Source organism: Macrobrachium rosenbergii, chromosome 41 (assembly GCF_040412425.1).
Source record: "Macrobrachium rosenbergii isolate ZJJX-2024 chromosome 41, ASM4041242v1, whole genome shotgun sequence".
Lineage (NCBI taxonomy): Eukaryota > Metazoa > Arthropoda > Malacostraca > Decapoda > Palaemonidae > Macrobrachium > Macrobrachium rosenbergii.
The window spans coordinates 29,267,694-29,283,885 of NC_089781.1; the positions used below are offsets into that span (position 1 = coordinate 29,267,694).

At 43.4% G+C, this 16,192-nt stretch overlaps 2 protein-coding genes and 2 long non-coding RNA genes across 4 annotated transcripts; all 4 read left to right on the forward strand.

Annotated features, from left to right (window-relative positions):
- The first annotated feature begins 239 nt into the window (after nt 1-239).
- On the forward strand, nt 240-880 carry LOC136827070 (putative CENPB DNA-binding domain-containing protein 1). Its single transcript, XM_067084823.1, has 2 exons — nt 240-646; nt 811-880. Exons 1-2 carry the CDS (start codon nt 240-242, stop codon nt 878-880), a joined length of 477 nt encoding a protein of 158 aa, XP_066940924.1.
- Nucleotides 881-1,167: 287 nt separating this feature from the next.
- LOC136826779 (tigger transposable element-derived protein 1-like) lies at nt 1,168-2,596 on the forward strand. Its single transcript, XM_067084217.1, has 3 exons — nt 1,168-2,109; nt 2,278-2,365; nt 2,512-2,596. The coding sequence occupies exon 1, from the start codon at nt 1,258-1,260 to the stop codon at nt 2,044-2,046; it is 789 nt and encodes a 262-aa protein (XP_066940318.1). The 5' UTR covers nt 1,168-1,257; the 3' UTR covers nt 2,047-2,109; nt 2,278-2,365; nt 2,512-2,596.
- Nucleotides 2,597-2,747: 151 nt separating this feature from the next.
- LOC136826781 (uncharacterized) lies at nt 2,748-3,315 on the forward strand. The gene is made up of 2 exons (XR_010849708.1): nt 2,748-2,828; nt 2,986-3,315. It is a non-coding gene; the product is annotated as an uncharacterized lncRNA (long non-coding RNA).
- A 7,956-nt stretch (nt 3,316-11,271) lies between these two features.
- Nucleotides 11,272-15,796, forward strand: LOC136826780 (uncharacterized). Its single transcript, XR_010849707.1, has 3 exons — nt 11,272-11,466; nt 11,752-11,913; nt 12,706-15,796. It is a non-coding gene; the product is annotated as an uncharacterized lncRNA (long non-coding RNA).
- Nucleotides 15,797-16,192: the final 396 nt, after the last annotated feature.

A 16,192-nucleotide genomic window follows, 5' to 3' on the forward strand; every position in this document is an offset into this window, starting at 1 on the left:
AAACCGGAATCCGACCCGACGCCCGACGCGATCCGACCCATCGACGAAACATATGATGTTTGTAAACAAAAGTGTTTTGGTAACGCCGCCGCTAGTTGGCGTTGTTGGTGGCGCATTCTTCCACGCACATTTAAAAGCACTTAAAGCCCACTCACGCTGCCGCTGCTGTTTGAAAAAGAAGTGCAGGCTTGTACAGGTGAATTTTTGTCTCCTGCAAAATTCTACATTCTCTCGGAATCATGGGTCCCAAGCCAGCCACAGCTGATAAGCAGAAGAGGAAGACTGTGAGGACTACTATTGAACTGAAGAAGGAGGTAATTGAAAAGTATGAAAGGGGCATTCGTGTGACTGATTTAGCGTTGGAGTATAGGTTACCCAGGTCCACCATCAGCACATTTTTAAAGAACAAAGAAGCCATTAAGAGTGCTAGTGTTGCTAAGGGGGTTACGAGTTTGACGAAGCAGAGGCCCCCCGTAATAGAGGAAATTGAGAAACTGTTATTAGTTTGGGTCAATGAAAAACAGCTTGCGGGGGATAGCGTATCTGAGGCCATGATTTGTGCGAAGGCCAAAAGTTTGCACACTGACTTGATAAAAAGTACACCAGGTTCGAGTACCGATCATGAGTTTATGGCCAGTCGTGGATGGTTTGATAGGTTTAAGAAAAGAAGTGGCATCCACAGTGTTCTTAGGCATGGGGAGGCAGCGAGTGCTGATAAGAAAGCTGCAGAAAAGTACGTGACTGAATTCCAGCAGTACGTGGATGAGAATGGTTTCGTATCAAAGCAAGTGTTCAATTGTGATGAGACAGGCCTCTTTTGGAAGAAAATGCCAAAGAGGACCTATATTACAAAAGAGGAGAAGAAATTGCCTGGCCATAAACCCATGAAGGATAGGTTAACTCTACTGTTGTGTGCAAACGCTAGTGGGGACCTTAAGATCAAGCCTCTGCTAGTGTATCACTCCGAAACCCCCAGAGTTTTTAAGAAACATAAAGTTCTTAAAAATAAGCTGAATGTAATGTGGAAATCAAATGCTAAGGCCTGGGTAACTAGGCAAATCTTTCGAGAGTGGGTTTCTGAAGTGTGTGCCCCCACTATCAAGGAATACCTCGAAGAGAAAGGTTTGCCACTGAAAGCACTCCTCGTCATGGACAATGCCCCTGCCCACCCCCCGACATGGAATATGAGCTGGCTGACGAGTTCAGCTGGCTTAAGGTCAAGTTTTGCCACCCAGAACTACCTCACTACTCCAGCCCATGGACCAGCAGATCATTGCAAACTTCAAAAAGCTGTACACCAAGGCACTCTTCCAAAGGTGTTTTGAAGTCACCAATGAAACCAGCCTAACACTTACTGAATTTTGGAAGGAACATTTCCACATCCTCAGTTGTGTTAGGCTGATAAATAAAGCATGGGCCGAAGTTTCTAAGAGGACCCTTACAGCAGGCTGGAGAAACCTTTGGCCTGATGGGGCTCCTCTTAGGGACTTCGAGGGTTTTGATGCCCCAAGTCAGCTTGGAGATGACCCTGAAGCTGAACCCCTTCCTCTGCTTGACGCTGATGTTGAGGAAATTGTTTCTGTGGCCAAGTCCATGGGCTTGGAGGTGAGTTCTGATGATGTAGAGGAGCTGGTGGCAGAACACAACACGGAGCTGACAACAGAGGAACTCCAGGAACTTCACAAGGAGCAGCAGAAGGTTTTGGCTGAGGAGGTGTCTGAAGAGGAGGAGAGCAAGGAGGTGCCTACTACAGGCACTAAAGAAATCAAGGAGATGCTGATGCACTGGGAGAAATTCCAGGAATTCTTCGAGAAGTATCACCATGACAAGGCTGTAGTGAACCGGGCTATTGACTATGTTGACGACAACTTAGTCAATGTGTACAGGAAACACCTGAAAAAACGTCAACAGCAGACGACCCTGTACAGGTTTTTTTCTAAAGAAGAAAACCAGCCCGGTCCCAGTGCCAAAAAACAGAGAAAAGAGGAATCTCCTGAAGAGCAGCAATCAGACTGTATGGAAGGAGATTCCCCTTCCAACCAGTGATGCTCTCTCCATACCTCCTCTCCACATCCATCTCCACAGATCCAGATCCTCATCAATGCCAAGGTATGGGCCCTACTGTTGTGGTTAAAAACTTTTATTAGTGTTTATAAATGACCTAGAGATACAGTACAGTGAATATTTATTCATGCAAGTTAAAGCAATGAAAGGTGCCATAAATACAGTACACATTGAGTTACTAACAGTACATTTCAATTTGTGTTTAATCCACAGGTTACTGTACAGTACTGCACTCCATTGAATGAATCTCCCAAAGCCGTTGAGTCTGGGCTGTTCATCTGAGCTGTTCATGAGTGTCAAGGTATGGGCCATGCCGTATTAGTTGTTAAAACCTTTTAATGTTTATAAATGACCTAAAGATGCTTGTAAGATTAAGGCTTTTGTGTATTATTACAGCTCATAACAGGAAATGATGTTTCTACATGTTATTTTGTGTTTAATCCACAGATTACTGTGCAGTAATTGAGTGAAGTTCCTGGAGGAGTTCAGTTCTTGTGTGGGGGCAACTGTTCATATTCATCAACGTCAAGGTATGGATAAAGCTGTAGCCTACTGGTTGTGAAAAAGTTTTTAATTTGATTATAAGTGACCTGGAAATGCTTGTACAGTAAGATTAAGGATTCTTTTGTAGATTAGCCTACAGCTCAAACCATTTTTACATTTGATTTTGTGTTTATTCCACAGGTTTACTCTTCGTTGAATGAAGTCCTGGAGGAGTTCAGTGCTTGTGTGAGGGGCAACTGTACATATTCATCAACGTCAAGGTATGGATAAAGCTGTAGCCTACTGGTTGTGAAAAAGTTTTTGTGATTATAAGTGACCTGGAAATGCTTGTGCATACAGTAAGATTAAGGGTTTTTTTTTGTAAATTAGCCTACAGCTCAAACCATTTCTACATTTGATTTTGTGTTTATTCCACAGGTTTACACTTCGTTGCGTGCAAGTCCTGGAGAGGAGCAGCTGTGTAACATAGAGTGTACAGTACAGTAAATTTAAGTGTAGCAGTAGAACGTGTACAGTAAATAGTGTACAGTAATTTCAATTTAGGTGTAGCATTAGAACGTGTACATTTCAATTTAGGTGTAAGGTGTACAGTCCATAGTCAGTAGCAACGTACGTACAGTATTAAGTAGTGTTAAGTATACAGTAGTATTAAGTCTTATGTTTGTGCTAGTATTAAGGATTCCTTTTGTAGACTAGTTTTAGTAATCATTAAGTACATACAGTGCAATAATAAAATGAAAAATTAGTTAATTTCTGGTTTTCTTGTTTATCCCTTTAACATTGCATAGTAACGGGTACACGATGGCGGTAGGCCTCTTAAGGCTTACTTCTTCTCTCCCTCAAAACTCCATATTTTTACCAGTTTAATATTGCATAGTAACGGGTACACGGAGGTGGTAGGCCTCTTAAGATTTTGTGTTGTCTATGTTGGGTTACTGTACAGTAACTTCCTCTCTCCCTCAAAACTCCATTTTTTTACCCGTTTAATATTGCATAATACGTGTCGGGTACACGGAGGTGGTAGGCCTCTTTAAGATTTCTACTACGGTACATAGAGAAAAACAAAGCATCGGAGGTTGTCCACTGCTGCCAGGTGTATGATGAAGCAAAACATTGCTGGCTGTCTACTGTATGTACAGTGCTGTACATTCAGACATTTGGATACACATACTGTACATATGTAACAATAATTGATGATGAAAATTTAGTACATACAGTATGGTATTACGTACATACACTAATTTGGAAACAAGTGTAACTGCAGCGTACATAGGCTGCAGTCTCATGTTGGTTTTATTTTTTTTTTTTTTAGACAGGCGCACGTTTGCATTTCTGTAGCGAATGCAATGTTTACATGTGCTGTTCGTTAGTGAATGCCTTAAGGTTCTCGGTAAAGAAGAGCTTAGCCTGAGGTTAACTCAGAGATTCTGCTTACATACAAGGAACAGTCTCATGCTCGATTTTTTTTTTTAGACAAAGGCACCCTTGTGCATTTCTGTAGCGAATGCAATGTTTCGTGTGCTGTTCGTTAGTGAATGCCGTAAGGTTCTCGGTAAAGAAGAGCTTAGCCTGAGGTTAACTCAGAGATTCTGCTTACATACAAGGAACAGTCTCATGCTCGATTTTTTTTTTTTTTTTTAGACAGAGGCACACTTGCGCATTTCTGTGAATGCATTTCGTGTGCTGTTCGTTTAGTGAATGCAATGTTTCGGTAAAGAAGAGCTTAGCCTGAGGTTAACTCGAGATTCTGCTTACAAGGAATAGTCTCATGCTCGATTTTTTTAGACAGAGGCGCACTTGTGCATTTCTGTAGCGAATGCAATGTTTACGTGTGCAGTCCGTTAGTGAATGCCGTAAGATTCTCGGTAAAGAAGGGGTTAGCCTAAGGTTAACTCGGGATTCTGCTTACAAGGATATTTTATTGAAAAATACATGTTAGGGTATCATAACATTTATTGAAAGATGTTTTGCAGTGATTTTATACATTACAGTAGACTCTGAATGGAATTTACCATAAATTAATACAATCCTGAACGTACACAATGTTTATGTAATTACAGTAGTACCGCGATACGCCACCAGGACGGCGCCCTGGTTTGTTTACATTCGCGCTTGCCACAAGCTGCCGATGCCGACGTAACTTAAGACTTTTTCTTAATTTTTATAACAGACTCTACAGTACATTCGGCTTATTTTTATATATTATTAATTTAATGTAATGACCAGGCTTGTTTTTCATTGTATTTATCATTAACAACAGTTTTTGTGCGTACCCGTTACAGTACAGTACTGTACATTCTGGAGTGCATATGGGCTGCCTAGCCTAGCCTGCAGCGCTCGGTCTACCACTGGTAGGCCAATTTTTTTTGATACAGTATGCATTTAAAACTGTAAGAAGACTTTTAATAAGGTAAGTTATGTAACTCTGAACTTATTTAATTGTAATGTGTGTAGTGTTTTGTATAAAAAGACAAGGTTGGAGTAGTGACTGGTGGTCAGGAACGGATTAATCCATTTTCAGTTATTTCTTATGGTCGAAATTGATTCGGAATTCGACAAAATTGAATCTCGACATTCCTTCTAGAACGGATTAGCGTCGGAAACCGAGGTACCACTGTACTATGCTCTGTATAATGGTATAATACTCATTAATATCAGCTAATTCTAAAGGTTCAGTGAAGATTGACATATGATAATTCAGTACAAACAGAGAACTTGAATAACAAACAAGAATCAGATGTGTACTTGACAGGGGTACTTACTTGAACGGTTTCAGGCTGTTGATGTCTACATATGTAACTAAAAAGCAGAAAAGGAGGAGGATGATAAAGCAGCTGGATCATCAACTTGCTCCTTTTTAGCTGGTATTTCTTTGGGTGTTACAGGGGGATAGGATTTTGAGGAAAGAGCTGTCACTAGATTTAGAGGGTCTAAGCTCAAATGTGGGGGAAGGCGAGAGGGAAGGCAATGGCACTGGAGTCATTTTCTTGAGGCAATCCATTGTAGATTACACAGTCTGTTTTTTTTTTTGTTCTTCATAAATAACCTTGTAACTTGCATTCATTGCACCATCAGTTAAGGCAAATGCTTCTGCCATTGTCTTTGTCATAAACTTTTGCTCTGGCTCCTCTTCAATTTCTTCTTCCTCTTCTGCTCTTCTTCTCTCTTTTGCAAGTACAATTATATCTTCTGCCTTTAGCTCTACATCTTACACATCTATGAGTTCTTGGAAATCTTCCTCTTCAATTTTTAAATCTAAACTTCTTCCAGTTGTCAGGATCTTTTGTTCTGAGATACTATACAGACCGTCGGTCCTTTACATTAGGAATTACTTACGGCAAAGCTGGACACGGCCGTTAAACTCTTGAACAAGGTGGTTAGGCAGTAACTACGGCCAGGTAGGTGGGAATACCCGCCTGTAAGGATGTAAATATCCAGTTGGCTTCCGGCCGTCATGCGTTGCAGACATGTTTTCGGATCTCTTTCCCTGACTGTCGTTAAGCTCTTTATTATCCCGGTGGGATCTTCCTGTATTTTTGTGTATATATTGCATTTGTTTGATATTTATTAATACAAACCCATGATTTGTGACAGCCTTGCGTAAGCCATCGTTCCCCTGCGTCTGTGTCTCGGGTTTGACAGCCAAGGGTGTATTTAGAGGGGCGGAACCTAGTGGTAATGCTGCTCCCCCAGTAGCCCTTTATTTAGATGCTGAAGGCATTCCTCTGGCAAATCTCTGAAAGAGAAAGGCAGAACCAAGTAAAGGTTTGTTCCTAAGGGTCGAGCCAACTCGGGACTTACGAAACTGGAGATCCGAATTGGGACAAAGTCCTTCTTCTTAGCACCAGAATTGCCCACAGAACTGCAGTCGGCAAGACCCTCTGAGGCAAGAAGAATTCTTACTCTGTTGAGGCAGGGGAGAAGCTTGGTGTCTTGACTTGAATGAACTCCTTGTCCGAAGGAAATAATTACATCTGGTCGAGAACACTCTGGGAAGGAAGGACCACAGCGGCCCCCAACACTCTTGGCCCCTTGGGAACTGCAAGGGTTGTGAGTGATGAAGATTATTCGTTTGGGGAGCCGCGGTCCTGTCCCAGGGATCCTTATGCTGACAAACCTGTGCGAAGTTTTCCGAAAAACGAGGATGATCGCAACTTGAAGAGGAAGAGCCTCACTGCTTCTGAAGCGTGAAACTCCTGTAACTCTCTCCTTAGAGGGAGACCTTGACAGATCCCAAGAAACCCTCCTCTGCTACCTGGTTGTACTACAAGGCAATCAGGGACTGACACCCAAAGCATGCCAGGAGGCTAAACTCCGAAGACAAATTTGTCGGAGCTCTCTCTGTCCATCTCGCGCCTCTCAGAACAAGCGAGAGGAAAAGAGAACAGGTGAGGAGAAAGACTACCCCCACATGTCCTGCCAGTAAGACCAGCAGGAGAGGCGAACCGTTAGCAATAATCAACTAAAGGAGATTACTGTCACACGGGAGAAGAGCTCTTGTGCTGTGGCAAAGCACTTTCCTGGGAAGAGCACAATGTTCACTCGAACAGAGCCGAGAACCCGATTTGGAAAAACCAAGTGGGGCCGAACCGAGCCGATCGCGAGACTGGGTGGTATGAGTTGGACTGGGAGGCAGGCGCATGCTGAGCCAAGCCAGTCTCACAAATGCGACCAGGGGATGGGCTGGGCAAGTATGCCAAGCCAAGCCAATTGCGCTAACACAATCGGGACTGGACAGGGCGGAACTCGTCTGCCGTGAACTAGACTACAGGCAGTCCCCAGTTAATGGTGGGCTCGGTTAACAGCGATTTGGTTTTATGGTGCTTGTCTAGCGACGAAAATCGGCAATTTTTGGTGCCGAAAATCGCCAATTTCTGCTTATTGGCGCTGATAATTGGGTATTGGTGCTGATACATACCTAACAGAGGTGCCAATAGCCGAAAATCGGCGCTTTTCGGTGCCGATAACCCCCGAAGATCGCTGAAAAAGTGCCGAAATCGCCGATTTTCGGTTAGCAGCGATTTTCGGTTATCATCACACCCTCAGAAACGGAACCCCACCGATAACCGGGGACTGCCTGTAGTTTCCCCGAACTCTAAAATCCTTTGAGGCCGAGTCCCCCGAAGAAGGTTTAAAGGGGAATTCTGTGTCTGCTATCCTATATGCTTGAACCCTAAGGTTCAAGACAAGGATGAAACCCGGCCAGGCAACTGAAGCAGCTGGCAGGCAGTATCGAGACACCATACTGAGACACCTGGGTGTCCCGGCACCGAGACACCTGGGTGTCTCGGCACTTTCTCTCGTCCTTTGCCTCTCATAAGGAGAGCGCTCATGATTCATAGAATTCGAGCGACCCATGAGACTCCCAAAAATTGGGAGTGGCTGCTTTCGGTTTCCTAAAAAATCAAAAAGAGCCAGGCACAGAACCAGTCTTAGACGCAGACTTTTAAGACTGGCAATGAGGGACTCTCGTGGCGCCCGAAACGCGAGACCCCACAGGAGAGTGTGAAGCTGGAAGAGCCAACGAGAGAAACTTGCCTCCCAGAAGAAAATCAGTCCCTTAGAAGTCCCACAGGACTCGAAGGGAATCAATTCTGATTTTAGCCATTCACATTGGGGGGGGGGGTTGTGGTATGAATCCCTGCGAATAGGGGGGTTTACTGTACACTTTTCACATGTCTCAAAAAACATAGAAGAGATATTCCAAGAAAAAGTGAGATCAATATTACACAGGACGTAAAAGGCACGTGTTTATGTAGCAACGGCTAAGAACAAATTGGGAGAGGCTGGTCTTGCGGGACTCTTTTATAGCTAGTGCTACTCTAAAAGTGAGTCTACAATAGCCGTCTGTGCGTGCGCGCCTAAGGATATTTCTATCACATGATGTTGTGGGTTTGTATGTTAGGAAAAATACAAATTACTGTTGAATTTGTCATAACAAAAGTATTTCATTTGAGGGATAATTTTGATGTACTAATAATTCACTCAAGACTTGATTGAAATGTTCCCCTTATTGCTTAGGAAGGCAATATGTAAACATTTTATTTTGCTTATGCCTTAATGCTCAGTTAAAGCAAATGATGGTCGAACAGCTAGACAGTGGTTAGCGACAGGCAAGACCCTGCTGGGTTAGTGTGAGTCCTTTATCTTGCCTGTTTTTTTCACGCCCTACAAACACTTTCCCTACAAATGATCATTTTGTTAATTTCCTTGAAGGGTTGTGTATCTATATAAATGTTCAGTCTGGAGTACAGGTTAGGTTGGTTGCTCAATTTAAATTGGAGTACCCCCAAATATTGGTCCCTTATGCCAGTTTTCTTTAGATACTAGTCTGTTCCTTCTACCAGGTAAATCATATATAATTAAAAACCTCTTTGACTTAACCCAGATGAAATTGTCAGGAATGGGGTGTTTTGTTTAATAGCATACAAGTGAATCAGGGTAAGCGTGAATGCTGCTCAAGTGTGTGTATGAGTGAGGGAGATGAATATGCTTTTCTAATTCATTTGGAGTATTTTTCTTGTGTCTTTTATGATAAGCTCTTTTCTTGGTCATCTTGAGAACTATGTCTATTGAAACATTGTCTATCAAAGCAAGGTACTTTGGTACACATTTTTGGCCTTTGGGTTTGCTTGTATTTATTTTTTCATGTTATGCAAAGCATTTGTTAGGGCCTTGGAGATGATAAGCAACCCATAAGGCCGTGGCTTCCAGCTTTCAGCCTTTTATCTTTTACAGTTGGTTCTATCTGTGCACCCATTCTTTTCCTCTTTATAAGTCATACTGTTTACCCAATCTCTTGCCAGTGGTTTAGCCCTCCATGTTTTGTCTCCTTTAACTTAGTCCTTTTCTTGCAGTTGGCACTGGTTGTAATTCATGTTTCTTCATCTGCTGTCTGTGGTCTTAAAAACATATTTAAATGGAGATCCCGGTCTGTACAGGATCTAGAAAGTGGAAAGCTTCCAAGACACTTTTTTGCACTTTTTTCTGTCTTGTGTCGCCCATTTCATGATTCCCTGATTGTTTAATTCACTCTGTTAATTCTGCGTAAAAGAAAGGTAATCATCCTTTATTTTAGATCCAAAATTTAGCAGTTCTAAACATGGTGGCATTGTATATCAGGGATCAGTGTTTTTAGACAGGTGAATCTCCTTGAAAGAACTTTTTGATATTGGCCCTGTTATTCTTCCTTTTGGAATAATGTCCCCATGCATGCCTCCTTGATGTTGCTATGTTAAAGGCTGTATTGAAGTCTGTTCAGTTGACATTTTAGCCATAACCTTGCAGTTTCTTAGGGAGTAGGCCTAGACAATTTGAAAGAAATCTTCCCGCAGGAAGGCCGAGGCCAAGGTGCCAGTGCTGAGACTTAAGCAAGAAATGGGAAGAAAAAGGAAGATGATACAGGAAAGAGATACTTCCTCCTACATTGTCGGGTGGTTAGGGAGGTTACCTTGGTCTCCACTGTGCCTTCATCTAGGCAGGAACAAGGATTGCCACCAAAATTGGAAGAGGAAATAACTGCAGTACGTTTCCCACTACTGTATATCTACTGTTCCAAATGCACTGAGAAAAGAGATATCTTGTTCCAATCATTGCATATCTTTTTCCTTCAACATCACCTTTGATTGTATTCTGTAGTTCCCCTTGGGGAAGTAGGTATCCAGTGTCATAGACAGTAGCTGGCATGAAGAGCAAGTAGGGGTTACAGAGGTTATAAGACCAAACTGTCAGTCGTTCTAAGAAGCCATTGATCGTAAAACGGCCCTCCTCTTTGTGGACATTTCTCAATCTCGCCAACTTGATAGATCTTGGAGGAAAATCCAATTTGCTCGGAAGGTAAAGCCCAATTCTTTATTATGTTGTCTTTAAAGTTAGTTTTTTCATTTCCTGTTATTGTGATGTGTCATAGTTTCCATCCACACATTTGTTCATTTTGCTCTACATTGACGTTTGGTGTTGAGTAAAAATAACAAATTCATTGGTTTTTTGGCTTTTGGTCAGTGCCATACTCATTACCACTGTATAACTGGGATCCCTTTGAATTAAATTTTATTTTTGTTTGGTTTTTCAATTTTGCTAATCATGGGAGCCTTGTGGAGTAAGTTCTGTCCATGTTTAATCCATTATTCAGTGGGTGTTTCCATTTTCACCAGTACACTAATGGTTCCCATCTCTTTTCCATTTCTGTCTCAGCTGTTTATTACTGCATATCAATTTTGCCTGCTCAGTCTGAAGATATTTTATATTCTTTATGGAGTTTTGTATCCTTCCCCCCTAATTGAGCATGTGTTCGGGGAATATACCTTCGTCGGGCCTTGTGCTGTTGTGTAGGCAAGGATGTTAAGTCTTATAAATTCCCTTAAGAGGGCCATTGATAGGTAAAATTAAGGACTTCTCACTAGCAGGTGGAGAATATACCCATCAGTAAACATTATCTTAGGTGAAATATCTGTTTTTATTGTCTGCTCTTGATTGAGTGTTCAGGCGCAAGTGAATAAGGGGTTTGTCTTAATGAAACAGAAACAGGCAAGATAAACTGACATGGTAAATGGTTATAAAGTTTTGTGAAGACCACATTCATAAAATGTATTAATTCACGTATGCTAAATTGTAACTGCGAAACTAGTACTGTATAGGATTAGTTTGACTGTCAGAACATTTTTGAAATAACTTCTTATAAACAAAATTTCTACGTTGTTGTAGCTCTTTGCCTACAGGCAAGAATTTGTTGGTCAACATATAGAGTATCAGGAAAAGAGGCAAGGTAATGAGTTCTGCAAATTTTGTAGTAGTGTTCACAACCAGCACTTGATGCACCAGCTGTTGGATTTGAAGCTTCTCTGGTTGTGCAGATACATTGTGTAAAGAAAAATTTACACTAAGTGTGTAAGTACTAAGGTAAGAGAAATGAGCTCTAGTTACATCTCACTCATTTAGATTTATGAAATGCAAATATCAATCAAAGTACTGTAAATCGCAGTTGATTATTGCTCTCCATTCTTGAAGTTGCATTAAATTAAAAATAATTTATGAGGTTGATAAAGAGACAACTCTCTAGATCAAATATAAAATTGTATTTCTTTATTCATTGTGTATATTAAGAGAATTTAATGTGTTTTGGCCATAATGCATTTCTATTTTAAGTACAGTAAATGAGACATGGAATTCTAATCCTAAAGTAAGTTTCAGACAAGCTGCAGCAAAAAAGGATTGTTTTAGATGGGCCACAACCCAAGATGCCTAGATGTGGGCATTTGACTGGTCAAAATTGATTTGCCAATGAGATTGAATCATAGTTTTTGCAGACAGAAATAGACCTTTGGACTACTGCTGCAAGACCTAATGGTATGAAACTTAATTTAATTTCTAAAGATGGTTTTTGTTTGTGCAGATGCTGGAATTATTTTTTTTTTTATCCTTTAAATGACTAGAGGAATTTGAGGGTAAATTGATGTTGAAATTTTGATAGAACACTTGGAAAAGAGCTAATGGACCAGTACACTCTCTCTCTCTCTCTCTCTCTCTCTCTCTCTCTCTCTCTCTCTCTCTCTCTCTCTCTCTCTCTCTCTCTCTCTCTCTCTCTCTCTCTCTCTCTCTCTCTCTCTCTCTCTCTCTCTGATAGGTTTTGCTTACAGCCACTGAAGTTTTCATGCCCTGTGTTGTTATTGATTTGTCAGTTATGAAAAGAGTTCAAAAGATGTTCCAATTCTCCATCTTTTGAACTATTCCCTGATAACTTCATCTGTCTTTCTTAGCTTCTGACACCAGCTTCTGCTCATAGAACAGCACTCAGGTGCCTTTCTTTTTGTATTCCTTTGTAGCCATTGTCCAAGACATTTTAAAAATAAGAAGCAGCACTGCTGCTTGATGGACTGCAACATTTATCTCAGTGTCCTCTGATCTTCACCCAAGATCTCACATCTCTACAGAGTCTGGTACACTATGCATATCTTAAATATTTTTTCAGATACCATGTTAGGTTCATGAACACATACAGATACCATGTTAGATTCATGAACACATACAGTACTGCAATCGTCTTGTTAGATTGGTATAGTACTTACATGATGATGTTGCTTTGTTGATTTTCCTTTCACAGAAGCAAACTCATAATTGTTAATTCTATATCACCTCCAGTTCCTTAGTCTGTTGTATGTTGGTATGTCAGACTGACGTCTCCACCGGACCTGGAATGCCCGCCATCTGCTCCACAGCTCCCAACAGCTACATGTCCCTCTTACAGGAGTTCCCGGACGTATTCAAACCAGAGCTACGCCAGTCACCTGGGGCTTCAGCAAAGCACGGCATCTTCCATCACACCACCACGATGGCCCACCGACCCATGCCAAGTTCCGACAACACTCCCCCAGATGGGCGTCTGTAAAAAAAGCAATAAGCCCATGGGCTTCTCCCCCTCCACATGGTAAAGAAATCCGATGGTTTATGGAGGCCTTGCAGGGACACTGGCGCCTGAATTTGGTAACACCACCAGACCACTACCCCCTCCCTAACATGCAAGACCTGATGGGCGCCCTCCACGGAGTGAAGATTTTCTCCAAGATGGACCTGCTACAGTCATACTTCCAAGTCCCTGTGCATCCCGACGATGTCCCAAAGACCGCCATCATCACACCCTTTGGGAGTTGTGCACATTTTCCTATTCCATCTTCGGTCTCAGGAATGCAGGCGCCACATTCCAGTGCCTGATGGACACCATCTTGTGGGATCTGCCTTTCTGCACCTGCTACGTCGACGACATTCTCATCTTCTCCAGGTCCCCAGAGGAACACCTTCACCACGTCCGCGCTGTCCTGAAACATCTGCAGGACAGCAGACTAGTTATCAGGTTCGACAAGTGCATTTTCAGGAAAGAAAAAGTAGACTTCCTCGGCCAAGAGATTTCCCTAGCAGGAGTGTGCCCCACGGCCTCTAAAGTAAAAGCTGTAGAGAATTTCCCGAAACCACAAACCATCAAGGCACTTGAGGAGTTTCTTGGGATGATAAACTACTACTGACGTTTCATCCCAGACGTCACCCGCACTATGTACCCCCTGACGTCAATCCTGAAGGGCAAGCCAAAAAACACTGACCTGGGAGGCTCCGCAGCAGCAGGCATTCATTGAAACAAAGAGCCCTCTCCAGTGACTACCTTAACTCACCACAACCCTGCAGCTGCCCTCAGACTGACAACGGACGCCAGCAACATCGCCTGCAGCGCAGTATTTTAGCAGCTAGTGAACGGCACCCCCCAACCCTTAGCCTTCTTCAGCCACTAGTTTTCACCAGCAGAGACTTGCTACAGCACCTTCGACAGAGAGCTGCTGGCTATCTACCAGGCCGTGAGACACTTCAAGTACCTGCTGGAGGGGACTGAATTCACAGTCCTAACAGATCACAAACCCTTGGTGCACGCTTTTGCAAAGCTGGGAGATGTGTGGTCTGCAAAGCAACGGCGACACCTGACTGCCATCTCTGAATTTAGGTGAACCATCAACTACGTCCCTGGCAGGAAGAACCCAGTAGCTGACACCCTGTCAAGGGTAGAAATCAACTCCCTCCACCTCGGCATCAACTACGAAGACCTGGCAAGAGAACAAGCAGCAGATTACAGGACAGGAGTGACAGCTCTTAAGTGGGAAGACATGCCCTTAGCAAACTCGAACACAACTCTCCTCTGGGACACTAGCACAGGCCACCCATGCCCCCTAGTGCCCGCTTTGAGGAGGAAGCAGGTGTTCGACATAGTCCATGGTCTCTCCCATCAATCAGGTTGCACATCGGCGCGTCTCATGACTGACAAGTTCGGCTGGCATGGCATCAGCAAGGATGTCCGGCAGTTGGCAAGGAGTTGCATCCCATGCCAGGCGAGCAAAACGTCCTGGCACACAGAGTCCGGGTCGTCGACTTCCCCCCAGCCTCATCGGCGTTTCGGCCACATCCACAGTGACGTCGTCGGGCCTCTTCCGCAGTCAGGAGGAGCCAGATACCTCCTGACGGTCATAGACTGCTTCACCCACTGGCCCGAGGCAACCTCATGGAGGAGGCATCAACAGCATCATGCGCAGAGGTCCTCCTCTTCATTTGGATCAGATGTTTTGGAGTGCCAGACAACATCACTACAGACAGGGGTCCAGCTTTCCTGTCAGAGCTCTGGGTCTCCTTGGCATGCCTGATGGGTACAACTCTACACAGCACAACGGTCTACAACCCCGCAGTGAACGGCATGGTCGAGAGGGCGCACCGCTGTCTTAAGGCAGCTCTCATGGCACGTTGCACCGAACGAGAGGTGGAAGGAACAGCTACCCTGGGTCCTGCTAGGTCTCCGCACCACACCAAAGGCAAATGGCGACGCCTCCCCTGCTGAGAAAGTCTACCGGGAGACACTGGCCGTTCCCAGAGAATTCTTCCCACCGTCGGCTCTGACACCCCCCTCCTGAGGTTGATGGGACTCGCCCTGCCATAAGACCTTCACCGACAGAACCACCACCTGCAGCCCACCCGCCTTAAACTCCTGTGCCTACGTTTTTGTCGGGGTGGACACCCATTGGCCCCCCTTAACCAGGCCCTACAGGGTCCCCCACTGAGTCATCAGGCAGGCTGCCAAGGCATAATGACATCCAAGGGCTGGAAGACTGGGTCACCATCGACAGGTTGAAGCTGGCATTCCTGTTGGACAACGAAGTAAGCGAGGAAGCAGGCAGGCACCCCCAAGTTCCCCCTCCCTCAGACACACCTGCTCCCCCACCAAAGCGGGGTCCAGGCTGGCCCAGGGGACAAATCGAGCCAACCTCAGATGTCGGTTCCACCCCACGCCCAGTTCTCCAGGAGTAGGGGCCCACTCCAACTGCCTCAGCGTTTGTGTGATTAATGCTGTTTCATCCACTAGTTGCTCCTCTAATTATTATTGTCTTGGGGGTCGGGGGCAGTATTTGTTAGGGCGTCAAATCACCTCTCCATTCTTGTGTTTTGCTCTTCATACGCACATTAATCACGTCATAATAGATAGTTGTTGTTATTTCAGATTCTTTATGCATCTCATTGTATGCATCATTGTACTGCCTGTCCAGCAATATATATACACCTGTCTTTTATATGTTCTGCAACACATATATTCTTTTCGTGCCTGTTAACAAACACAACCTCTGTATGGACGCAGCAGGGGGCCTCAGGTTGCCGTCCACTTTCCGCATTATCAACACCTGTTGAGAATAATAAAGGATCAGTCTTTCACTTTTGACATTTCTTGAACCTCACAACAGCATAAACTGTATGTTAAATGTTAGGCAAGATACATTATTATTTCATGGCAAGTTTTGTACAAAATTCGTGGCATATTCATCACTTGAAAATAATAGAAAATTTTCTATGTCATCAAATTTGAGATCAAACCAATAACGTCAAATCTTCCCTATATTAAACAAGGCCTTTAATAAAAGTTCTAACATTACAGTAATGTTCTAACATTACAGTAATGCAAGACCTCAAAACTATTGTCAAAGAAAATCTAATGTATTTTATAGTGACAAGCTTAAACTCCAGGTCCCTAACACGATGGAAGCTACTTTAAGAATATATAAATGACAGTGAATCACTGAGGTAAAACAACAGAAATATGTACTTTAGC

What these genes read in the sequence shown, in the direction of transcription:
- LOC136827070 (XM_067084823.1), top strand. Translation starts at nt 240, where the DNA reads ATGGGTCCCAAGCCAGCCACAGCTGATAAGCAGAAGAGGAAGACTGTG. An exon ending in TTTATGGCCAGTCGTGGATG is followed by an intron (nt 647 to 810) that starts GTTTGATAGGTT and finishes GTGATGAGACAG; the next exon opens with GCCTCTTTTGGAAGAAAATG.
- LOC136826779 (XM_067084217.1), top strand. Translation starts at nt 1,258, where the DNA reads ATGGACCAGCAGATCATTGCAAACTTCAAAAAGCTGTACACCAAGGCA.